Source organism: Mus caroli, unplaced genomic scaffold, assembly GCF_978045245.1.
Source record: "Mus caroli unplaced genomic scaffold, Mus_caroli_1 scaffold_8, whole genome shotgun sequence".
Taxonomy (NCBI): Eukaryota; Metazoa; Chordata; class Mammalia; order Rodentia; family Muridae; genus Mus; species Mus caroli.
Genome location: NW_028227263.1, coordinates 56315309 through 56327581, shown reverse-complemented (window position 1 = coordinate 56327581; position 12273 = coordinate 56315309). Strand labels below are relative to the sequence as shown.

The window sequence follows — 12273 nt, the reverse complement described above, 5'->3', positions numbered from 1 at the left end:
TTTTTTCACCCAGGATTGTGAATTTGCTAGGAGACTGACTGCAAGGGAGAACGGTGTAAGAAAATTGTTTGCAAAAGAATGTCTACGATAGTAACAATTTTGACCTTTTTCATTTGGGGGCTAAGAGGCTGCTCACTTTAAGATAAAGAAGTTGAGTTGTTCATTTAGATGTTGAGCTAAACAAAGAAGACTGAGACAAAACATCTGTGATGGGGAAATGTCCAGAAAGTAAAAATATGACATCAGCAAGAAGGGATTAGATGAGAAATGATGGTTCTAGGAAGAAAGTATGATAACTAAAAATGAGGACAAGTTGCAAAGAGGAATTGTGTCCTCTCAGATTCCAGCAACCAGTGTGTTTGTTACCTGAGAGAAAACAATGTTGAACATTTGATGGGTACATTATCTAAAAGCTAATCAAAACTGGCTGATGCAGACAGTATTTGTGTCATTAAACTCTGTGGAATCCCCACAAGGCAATATGGTTACTTTTTGAAACTTGTTGACAGTGTTCTTAGTATGGCTTAAATTAGAGTGACTTGATAAAAATTATATTTTATAAAACTGATTTTCTTTCAAAAGTCTTTGATATTTCACTCAAATATTGTTCCGCCCTTCCCTCCTGTTGGAGATTATGTTTAGGATACGTGTTACGCAAGTACTCTGTTGCTGAGTTAGCATGCTAGAACATTTTTATCGTATAATTTTATCTATTGTTATTGTTGTGTGAGCGCCATTATGCATGTGCTATGGTGTGTGTGGAGTTCATCATAGTCTTGTTATTTATATAGAGAACCAAATGGGAGAGTTAATAAGGAATTGCTTTTGATTTGTTTTCTTAATAGGGCTGATGGAGTTATGAGAACAATGAACACAGAAAAACTCTTAAAAACTGTACCAATTATCCAAAATCAAATGGATGCACTTCTTGATTTTAATGTAAGTTGATATGTTTTTGTAATTCAAGATTTCTAAACATTAGATAATCATAACTGGGTTAGCTCTAGCCTCAGGTTTTCATAATTTTGTCTACTCTATAATACTCTTTGGTTAACAGTATGGATTTTCTCTAGTGCTAAAATTTAGGTTATACAGACTAAAGCAAGCAAGTGATGGGTAAAGTGCTTAATTGAAACTTCAGAGGAGTTTCAGATTAAAAGTGTAAGGATTTCTTTGGTGCACAGCCTTCTTAATGTTTCACTTACGCTTGGTAGGACTCAAAGCATGATAAGCATTTAGAAAGAAGGAGGTTCAAATCTCATTTTTGATAGATTGCTATGTATTGCACAGTGACATTGCATCCCCTGGATTTTTAAAATGATGTTATTAGGGTAGTAAGTGTTGACTGGAAAGTGTCAGACTATAATGACTAGTGACTTGAGAATCTTTATCATTTTTCTATTTTTATATAGTTGGGACGTTTTTTGTGTGTTATGTGAAAATTTTATGAAATTAAAATTTCAGTGTCCACAGTAGCACTAGTGGTACAAGAATCTGTTCTTGGTTGGTTTGTATACTGCTCTGGCTGTTTTTGTGTTACATTGGTAGTTTTGGACTAACTACAGAAGAGAACATAAGTCCCAGTGCCTAAAAGTCTTCCCACTCATAAAGAAGAAAAGCACTTGGTTAAAGACTGTGGCTCTGGAAGACACAGAAAGCTGTTGTGTTTATTAGAGAGTATTATTTTGGCTCTATAGATGTGCAGAAGGTTTTTTACTTAATACATTGTTAGGGCTCTCTGTAAAATTATCTACTTATTTTAGTGTCTGTATATAGAAAAATTTACTGGATCTTACTTAGAGGTTCTTAGCTTTTCTAACCAGACACCCTAAATAGGTGTTTATGTATATGTGTGCATGTATGTGCCCTTTGTGAACTTACAGCAATTAAGTTATAATTAAGAGACTTGAGATGTGAAACTTAAAAGTTAAAAGATAAATGACATTTTTACTTGCAGTCATAATTGTAAACTAGAAGGAATGTTTAAAGGATGTTTTTGCTGTTTGCTTGCTTCTGGGTTTTCTTAAGAGTTCTACAGTGTTTGCGTGTAATTCTGAAGGTGAGAAATCAGGAGACTCACGTATTGGAAAACTTACTTGTAATGTATCTCATAAGGGAAAGTAAGCCCCCTTTTCCTAATGAGCTGACGTGTCTTAATTGAATTTTAGAGAAGAATCATTTTGTTAGTGTCATTTAAAATATGAAATGAGCTAGTCTTATTTACCATTTCCCCCTAGGTTAATAGTAATGAACTTACAAATGGGGTAATAAATGCTGCCTTCATGCTCCTCTTCAAAGATGCCATTAGACTATTTGCAGCATACAATGAAGGAATTATTAATTTATTGGGTAAGTACTACAATATTGTTGATAACTTTTATTTCATGTTGTACGGATTAGTGATACTGACAGAGTAGTTGCTTAAACTGCTGTGAAGTCCACTATGACTCACGTTCATTCTGAAAGTTTATTTGAAAAAATGTTTTTTACCTCTACACACACAACCACACGTGAATAAATTCTCATTTTTATAACTGGAATATTTTAGCTAGTTATACCTTATTTTTTGATATAATAGTAATTTTTTGGATTGTTTAGGTAGGTTTTAGAAATACTTAAAATCTGTAAAGTTAGATGGGAAAAGCCTTTTATTTTCTTTTTCTCAGAAAAAGTGTATTTCCTCAGTATGTCTTCTACAGTAAACCTTATGAAAGTAGTATGTGTATATATATAATTTTTTTTCTCCAAAATTTGAGGTACATATGTGTGGTCCTGGGTATTAAGTCTAGGGTTTCTTGAATGTTGAGATTATGCTGTGTAACTGAGCTGTATGCTTAGTCCCTAAACTTAATTTTGAAGTTAGGAATTTTTTTTAAAGTCAGTCAGTATTGGGGGGTGGGGAACGTTTTACTTTGGGGGAGTTTTACAATTTGTGATATTGTCTTACATGCCAAGATGTATTTGAAATTGTTTTGTGTAGAAATGTTTCTTTTAAAGATTCCACTTGTTTAATTTTTATGTTTATTAGTGGGTTTGTTTGTGTGGCTCCGTGTGTGTTGAGGTGTTTGTGGAGGGTAGCTGGGTCTCCTGGAGCTGGAGGGTCAGATAGTGGTGAGCTGCTTGACATGGGTGCTGGGAACTGAACTCTGGTCCTCCCAGAGAGCAGTGAGTGCTCTTAACCTCTAAGCTACTTCTTCAGCCCCTCCCCACCTCTTTTTTAATTTTTTAAAAATATTTTATTGAGGTTTTCAAGGACTAGAAAAGGAATAATAAGTGCCAAGTTATTATCAGATGCTGAGTGTATTTACTATAGTACGCCCTCCTCTTAGACAGCTTATTTATTTAAATGTGGTTTTCATAGACTGAGACAAGACAAATATATAGAGGGGTACTTCATAACTGAACAAACAAGGCTGTGGAAGTGATAGCCTTTGACTTCATGATTGGTAAATGTGGTGCTCCATATTTCTGTATACAAATTAAGGGAGCTTTTGAAGTAACATTGGTTAAAGTTGCAATTTTAGAATGTTAATACTGGTATAGTAAAATATTTATAAATGATTTTAGTGTTTTAAGTGTTGTATTCTGTGTGTTTACTTGCAAATATATTTTTGGAGAGTTGTGAGCAAAGCAATATTGTGAATAAAATAGAATGTGAATACCTTCAAGCAGTTTTTCATGTTGTAGGTCCTCAGCTCTAATTTGCTTCAAGTATCCAAACTAATAGCACTGATTTTTGTTGTGGAGTAAAAGTCCTTTGAGAAAATGTCAGTCTTTCCGGAGATACTGCCTAGTCTTTTTCCTGTCTCAGGAAACTTTTAGTTTTTTTTTTTTTTAATGTAAATAAGAATATTTTCATATTTCTTTGGGCAGAAAAATATTTTGATATGAAAAAGAACCAGTGCAAAGAAGGTCTTGACATCTATAAGAAGTTTCTGACTAGGATGACAAGAATCTCAGAGTTTCTGAAAGTTGCAGAGGTAAGCTATCTTCAGAGGCTATAGACTTTTAAAAAATATGTATAGATTTTGAAGAAATCATTAAGATTTTTTTGTATGCTGGTGGCAGTGATGGCTTTGTTTAGAATTAGCCATTCAGTTTTGATGGCTTACTCTGTTGGTGCTGGTTGGAACTGCTCAGTGTCAGCCTAAGCGCTTCCTCCAGACAAGCCTGCAGCTCGAGCTGCATACTTCAGTGCTCATAGTTTAGTTCACAATGCATACATGAATTAAAATTCATTTCTTATTATGAGAAGGTTATATATATGGTAATCTAATTTTATAAATCCTTAAAAGTGATTGTTTTGAAGGTGGTACAGAAGGCAGTTGTGTTTGCAGGCATCCTGTATGTTAGCAGAGACAGTTCATAAAGACTTCCCCCTTTATTTACCCTCTATCGTTACTAGAATTGCCCCTTGTCAGGATATTTTGATCACTTATATATATTTTTCCTAAATTTTTTTTATTATTTAAATGCATTTTATACATCAAACATAGTAATAACATTGAGTATTTTGAGAATCAAATAATACATAAAAATTTGTTCAACTTTTATATTCATATCTTTTCATACCCTAAAAATATCATTATGAACATTTAATACTATCCATAACTGAGGATCCTATATCTAATGTGGAATACTAAATTGTTTCAAAACATACAAAATATTCTTTGGGAGTTAAGCATAGTAAAAGCATAAAATATTAAAAAGGGATCATTAAGAGTTATGTTCAAAAGCCCTTACATGATACCACCTGACATAGTGAGAGAGTATTTAAAATGCATTATATATCTGTGTACATTGTCTAACAATCAGTTTACTTAAAAAAGATTATCAGTGTTTCTAGGAGAGAAATTATTTTATCAGTAAGTATGTTGTAAAAGTTTCAAAATAGCAAAAAGTCTTTGAAGTTAAACATTAAGAAAATAATAATTTCAAGCACAGTGAGAAAAAGTATCAATATTTCCATGATGTTTGTAGAACATGATTTCATTATTTTCAACTGTTAATATTCAACAGACAGAATAATTATTTTAAGATATATTTCATTGTTATGTCTCCCTTTTCAACTCTGATTTTATTAATTTGCATACTGTCTCTGTGCCCTCTGGTTAGTCTGACTAAGGGTTTATCTATCTTGTTGATTTTCTCAAAGAACCAGCTCCTGGTTTTGTTGATTCTTTGTATAGTTCTGTTTGTTTCTATTTGGTTGATTTCAGGCCTGAGTTCATTTCCTGCTATCTGCTCCTCTAGGATGTATTTGCTTCTTTTTATTCTAGAGCTTTCAGGTGTGCTGTCAAATTGCTAGTGTAAGCTCTCTCCAGTCTCTTTTTGGAGGCACTCAGAGTTGAGTTTTCCTCTCTTAGCACTGCTTTCATTGTGTCCCATAAGTTTGGATATGTTGTGGTTTCATTTTCATTAAATTCTAAAAGGCATTTAATTTCTTTCTTTATTTCTTCCTTAACCAAGTTATCACTGAGTAGAGCGTTGCTCAGCTTCCATGTGTATGCGTGCTTTCCGTTGTTTTTGTTGGTATTTAAGACCAGCATTATCCTGTGGTGATCTGATAGGGTGCATAGGATTATTTCAGTCTTCTTGTATCTGTTGAGGCCTGTTTTGTGACCAATTATATGGTCAATTTTGAAGAAGGTGCTGAGAAGGTGGTATATTTTGCTTTCCGATGAAATGTTTTATAAAAAAATCTGTTAGATCCATTTCATACCTTCTGTTAGTTGTTGTCACTGTGTCTCTGTTTAGTTTCTCTTTCCATGATCTGTCCATTGCTGAGAGTGGGGTGTTGAAATCTCCCACTATTATTGTGTGGGGTGCGATGTGTGCTTTGAGCTTTAGTAAAGTTTCTTTTATGAATGTAGGTGCCCTTGCATTTGGATCGTAGATGTTCAGAGTTGAGAGTTCATCTTGGTAGATTTTTCCTTTGATGAGTATGAAGTATCCTTCCTTATCCCTTTTGATAACTTTAGGTTGAAAGTTGATTTTATTTGGTATTAGAATGGCTACTCCAGCTTGTTTTTTGGGACCATTTGCTTGGAAAATTGTATTCCAACCTTTTACTCTGAGGTAGTGTCTGTCTTTGTCACTGAGGTACATTTCCTGTATGCAGCAAAATGCTGGGTCCTGTTTCCATATCTAGTCAGTTAGTCTGTGTCTTTTTACTGGGGAATTGAATCCACTGATGTTAAGAGATATTAAGGAAAAGTGATTGTTGCTTCCTGTTACTTTTGTTGTTAGAGGTGGAATTATGTTTGTGTGGTTTTCTTCTTTTGGGTTTGTTGAAAGATTTCTTGCTTTTTCTAGGGTGTAGTTTCCCTCCTTGTGTTGATGTTTTCCATTTATTATCTTTTGTAGGGCTGGATTTGTGGAAAGATATTGAGTAAATTTGGTTTTGTTGTAGAATATTTTGTTTTCTCTGTCTATGGTAATTGAGAGTTTAGCTGGGTATAGTAGTCTGGGCTGGCATTTATTTTCTGTCAGGGTCTGTATGAGATCTGCCCAGGATCTTCTAGCTTTCATAGTCTCTGGTGAGAAGTCTGTAATTCTGATCTGTCTGCCTTTATATGTTACTTGACCTTTTTCCTTTATTGATTTTATTATTCTTTATTTATTTAATGCATTTGGTGTTTTGATTATTATGTGATGGGAGAAATTTCTTTTCTGGTTCAAACTATTTGGAGTTCTGTAGGCTTCTTGTATGTTTGTGGGCATCTGTTTCTTTAGGTTAGGGAAGTTTTTTCCTATAATTTTGTTGAAGATATTTACTAGCCCTTCATGTTGGGAATCTTCGCTTTGTTCTATACCTATTAACCTTAGGTTTGGTCTTCTCATTGTGTCCTGGATTTTCCTGGACATTTTATTTTAGGGTAGAAGGTTTTTTGCATTTTTGCATTTTCTTAGACTGTTGTGCTAATGTTTTCTATGGTATCTTCTGCACATGAGATTCTATCTCTTGTATTCTGTTGGTGATAATTGCATCTATGACTCCTGATCTCTTTCCTTGGTTTTCTATCTCCTAGGTTGTCTCCCTTTGTGATTTCTTTATTATTTCTATTTCCATTTTTAGATCTTGGATGGTTTTGTTTATTTCCTTCACCTGTTTGATTGTTTTCCTGTAATTCTTTAAGGTATTTTTGTGTTTTCTCTTTAAGGACTTCTAGCTGTTTACCTGTGTTCTCCTGTATTTCTTTAAGGGAGTTATTTACGTCCTTAAAGCCCTCTGTCATGGTCATGAGAAGTGACTTTTGATCTGAGTCTTGCTTTTCTGGTGTGATGGTGTATCCAGGACTTGCTATGGTGGGAGAATTGGGTTCTGATGATGCCAAGTGACCTTGGTTTCTGTTGCTTATGTTCTTACAGTTGCCTCTTGCCATCTGATTATCTCTAGTGCTCCTTGCCCTTGCTGTATCTGACTGGAGCCTGTCCTTCCTGTAATCCTGGTTGAGTCAGAACTTCTTAGAGTCCAGCTGTGTCTGTGATTCCGGGATCCTGTGATCCTGAGATTCTGGGTGTGTCGAGGTCTGGAAGGGACCTGAGCCACTGGTCGGGCGGGGTTCCTGCGTCCCTGGATTCTGCTGGTCTCAGTTAACTCCAGGTGGTGTTGGAACACATGTTGTGTTCTACTCACCCCTGATCCTAAGATTCTGGGCAAGGTAGTGCACCTGGGAGTGGAGCCTCCTCTGGGGGCAGTGGGACTTGATGCAGAGTTCGCGCCCCAGGTAAAACAGAGTAGATTAGAAGTCATGGACTTCAAGTCTTAAAGGCAACAGTAATCTCTTGGAGTATGTTCCAGGGGAACAGTTGTCTCAGTGTGAGTGATGAGTTACTATTACCTAAATATAAATGAATTAAATTTTAACTGACTTCATTCTAAGACTCTTAAAAATTGAAAAGAAGAGGAGGATAATTAGAAAATAAAACTTAGTAAAGGGAGAAATACCTGATTCTAATTTGGATCCTTAATTACATACAAAAGTTGTTTTGAGAGTTCTCTAGTGCCTCAACACCATGAAAAGTGTTTTGAGGTTTGGTGGAGGTAGTTCTGTCCTGGTTCAATATCACTTCAAATTTGTGAAGATTTTGATTACCATAATAAACAGACCTCCAGAAAATAATGTATTTTATTTGTGTATATGGGGGCACTTGAATGCCATGGCATCTGTGTTGAGGTCAGAAAAACAACTCATCCGTTGTGTGCAATGTTAAATACAGAAGGAAAAGCACACTACTCCTACGAGGTGGTCTCATTTCTCCCAGTGTTACTATATGGTAGGTACATAGAAGAGGTAACATTCATATTATTATAATTTCATGTGTTAAATATAGCATTTCTTTTTTGCAGCAAGTTGGAATTGACAGAGGAGATATTCCAGATCTTTCACAGGTGAGTAGATTGTTAAAGCATGAAGTCACTGTCATGTGTGCTGCAGTGCTAAGATGACCAGTGCTATAGCAACACCTTTTAGGAGTAGTGTGCTTTTCCTTCTGTATTTAACATTGCAGTACATTGTTGAAGAGGGTTGGTTGTTCTTTCATTGTGACACAATGGATGAATGGTCAATTGATCTCTTACTCTGGTGGGTCTTTCCAAGTGCTATCCAGTTGCACCATGGAAAAGCTCACCCCAGCATGTGTAATAAATGACCCATGAAAATTGTATCTCTGAAATTTTCTATCCAGCTTTCAGGCAGTCTCACTTAGAGTCTCACCTTTCCTAATAGATTCTCAGTAGTTATATAGCCCTAAGGATGGGCCTTAAGAACCCTCCAATATTTATGAGTCTTGCACGTTTTCCTTCTCCCTTCAGGAGGGAATTATTTAGTTTTGAAGATACTCATGCACTCCTAAAGGTACTCCTAAACACACAAATACATATTTAAATCTATATTCCACATATGGCAGATAATATGGTATTTGAGTCTTGCATGTTTTAGCTTGATCGTTTCTACTTACATCTATTCTACTGGTAGTATTTCTTTTTACTACAATTTCAGTAAAATTTCACTATGTATGTATACCATTTGTTTCTTTATCCATTCACATACTGATGGAGATCTAGAAATTATAGTAATTGTTAGTAGTTAGAACTAAGCATGGCTGAGCAAGTCTCTCTGGTATGTTTAGTATCATAGGTGGGTCATTTGGTAGTTTTATCATTATAAAATATTTTGTTTTATTTATATGTGTTATGTGAATATATATCCTGTGTGTGCAGGGAAGCCAGAAAAGGGTGTTGAGTCCCCTGGAGTTATGTGGGCAGCATTTGTGACTGCAGGCAAACATATACCACAACACATTTCTGCAAGTCAGAGGACTACTTTCAGTTCTCTATTCTTACTGCAAGTGACAGTACCCCCTGAAGGACTAGTTTTCAAGCCCTGAAATCCATTATCTAATATGTAAATTAAAATAAGTATGTGCTATATTGTCAATAATATGTTTTTACTAAAATTTTATATGTATTAAATATTTAGAAACTTTAGCTTCTTATAAGTTTCTTAGGCTTTATGGTTATCTTTAGTTCTTAACATTTTTGGTGATGCTTATTAGTAACTTCAACTACTTTGTGTTCCAGTAATAGTAGTTGTAATATAATAGTAAAAGATTATAATTTTGGTAGCTAAAAAATGCCCACCAGTAATTAGTACATGAGGAGTATGTATTTCTGATGCTCTTATGTGAGATGACATTTGATTTATCTTGTCAAGTAGTGTAATAGTTATGAAATTCTTAATATTTGTGTTATTTCAGGCCCCCAGCAGTCTTCTTGATGCTTTAGAACAACATTTAGCTTCCTTGGAAGGAAAGAAAATCAAAGATTCCACAGCTGCAAGCAGGTATATATTTATATATTTGTATTTTTTGACAGTTGAAGATGGGAGTTATTTTTTCAGAAGGAGTAGATAAAACCAGCTGAAGTTCAAACTGTAGTTTCTCTATCTTGACTTGGTTATCTGTTAGATAGGTTTAAATAATATGAGTGTCACTGTCACTAGTAGTTAGTAACATTAGAATTAGTAACAGGATTCCATGGGGTTAATTTTAGTTCTTGGTTTAGTTCTTGATATCAGTAAGTATTGACATTTTAAGATGATATGAAAGATAATTTTGTATTAATTTGCTCAACTTTTATAATATCTTTGTGGTAGATGCACTAGTAATACCAGGATTCAAGCATTGAATGCCTGGTATCATATTTCAATTTTTGGGCCTTTTGATGGGATTGATTGTTGTCATGTTCTATTTTAATCAGTTCAAAATTTGGGCTAATTCCCCAGTTTATCTATCAAATTAGCAATAATAGAAATTATCTCTTGATCCTTTAATAAAATTTTTTGGTTGGGTGTAGTAATTGAATAATTACCCTTTTATGAAGATTTTTCTTCTTTATTTAAAATAAAATAATATATGAAATAGACAGTAAGGCTTCCTTTGGTTCATTTTTATTTTTAATTCATACTGTGTTGATTTCTCCCCTTTTTAGTAATAAATTTTAAGCAATGTCAGGTACAGTGACTCTTCTCTATAATCCCAGAATGTGGAAAGTTGAGTTAGGAGGAAGTCAAATAATTTTGTGTTTAGCTTGGGCTGTATATAGTAAGCTAAGGCCGGTCTGCCCTCCATTTCCCTTCCCCCAATTCCAAGGGGGAAAGTCCACTAATGAGTTTTTAAATAATACTTTGTGCAAGATTTTTATTTTATAGTACGTTCTTAGAAGTAGTATAGTCACCAAATGTTTGACTAGTTCATTATAGGACAGTCATGAAAAAAATCTAAACACATGCCTTAGGACTTATCTTGATGTGATTAGCATCTTTATTTCTGTCATAATTACATGGCTTCCATTGAGTCAAGGTGTAGTTATTTCCCCTAGAATTTAATGTTGGTTCATGGCTTAGTATGGATGACTGTTTACAAAGTGGGAATGTGAGATGTAATCAATTGGGCGTGTGTAATAGGTTTGAAAAGAGGATGCTGGCTTGTCACAATATCAGCAAGTACATAGAAAGAGGGTGCCACACAGACTGATGACTGAATGGAAGTCAGTATTCCTTTTCAAGGAACCTGGCATCCATTGGGGAATAGGTTTTGTGAGTATTGTAGACAGCTCCTATGCTAATTAACACCCTGGCTCTTGACAGGTCTACCACAAGAACACACCAAAACTTGAGCACCAGTAGTAAGTCGTCCTCTTCTAGGCTTGCTCGTGTGGTAGACCTGTCAAGAGCCAGGGTGTTAATTGGCATAGGAGCTGACTCTGAGAAACTAAATCAGTTTTGTTGTTGTTTTTCTATTAGGACTCTTCTAGGAATGTGAAGTCTCTTTCCTACTGCCTCTTTGTCTTGGGAGAGGCTATGTGTTCCAGTGCTGTACACTTTCACTAGAGTCTGATATGTAACTCTGAAAGCCACACATTTGCATTTTAGTTCACATTGTTAAAATTGTTGACTGTTCTAGGTCATTGAGTAGAAGGGTCTATCTGAAGTACTAATTTTAAGTCTATATACTTGTTTTAGTTTGTCAAAAGTAGGGTCACTTCATTTTATGTTCTAGATATGAAGTGCTTAGCATGAAGCCAAATTACTTTTATCCCCTTATCCTAGGGCTACAACACTTTCCAATGCAGTCTCTTCTTTGGCAAGCACTGGCCTATCTCTGACCAAAGTGGATGAAAGGGAAAAGCAGGCAGCATTAGAGGAAGAACAGGCTCGTTTAAAAGCACTAAAGGTAAGTAAGTAAGGGCATTTTCTTTGGAAGAACAAGTAGGGGATCATTATATAAATGAACCTCTTAGGTTTTAAATGTGTTAGCAGTCCTACAGGCTGAAACTCAGTTTATTTTTCATACTTACGTGGAATGCTTGGTGAAAAGTCAGGGAGTACCCTTCAGCTATTAAAGCAGACTTAGAAGATGTCCATTTTCAGAGTCTGAACCAAAACAGATCTGGTTTTAGATTCCTTATGCTTAGTTCCTTTTTCGACAGGAACAGCGTCTAAAAGAACTTGCAAAGAAACCGCATACCTCTTTAACAACTGCAGCCTCTCCTGTGTCCACCTCAGCAGGGGGAATAATGACTGCACCAGCCATCGACATATTTTCTACCCCTAGTTCTTCTAACAGGTACAACAGGCAATAAGGATGTCTGAGTATTTAGTGTAAGATAGTCTTCAAATTATATGTTTTATAGATTCTGTGAGTTTGATTTATGATTTTGTATTCACAAATTAATACTAAAGATATAAAATAACACAATTGGTATAC

General features: G+C 35.1%; 1 protein-coding gene across 14 annotated transcripts in view; it reads left to right on the top strand.

Annotated features, from left to right (window-relative positions):
* Positions 1 to 12273, top strand: part of Picalm (phosphatidylinositol binding clathrin assembly protein) — an 82358-nt gene that overhangs the window by 36108 nt on the left and 33977 nt on the right. For all 14 annotated transcript variants that reach the window (XM_029479506.2, XM_029479502.2, XM_029479510.2 and 11 more), the window contains exons 5-11: positions 846 to 939; positions 2238 to 2349; positions 3874 to 3980; positions 8354 to 8395; positions 9763 to 9848; positions 11616 to 11739; positions 11996 to 12132. In XM_029479506.2, the coding sequence (XP_029335366.1) occupies positions 846 to 939; positions 2238 to 2349; positions 3874 to 3980; positions 8354 to 8395; positions 9763 to 9848; positions 11616 to 11739; positions 11996 to 12132 (702 nt within the window). The remainder of the gene's footprint in view (positions 1 to 845; positions 940 to 2237; positions 2350 to 3873; positions 3981 to 8353; positions 8396 to 9762; positions 9849 to 11615; positions 11740 to 11995; positions 12133 to 12273) is intronic.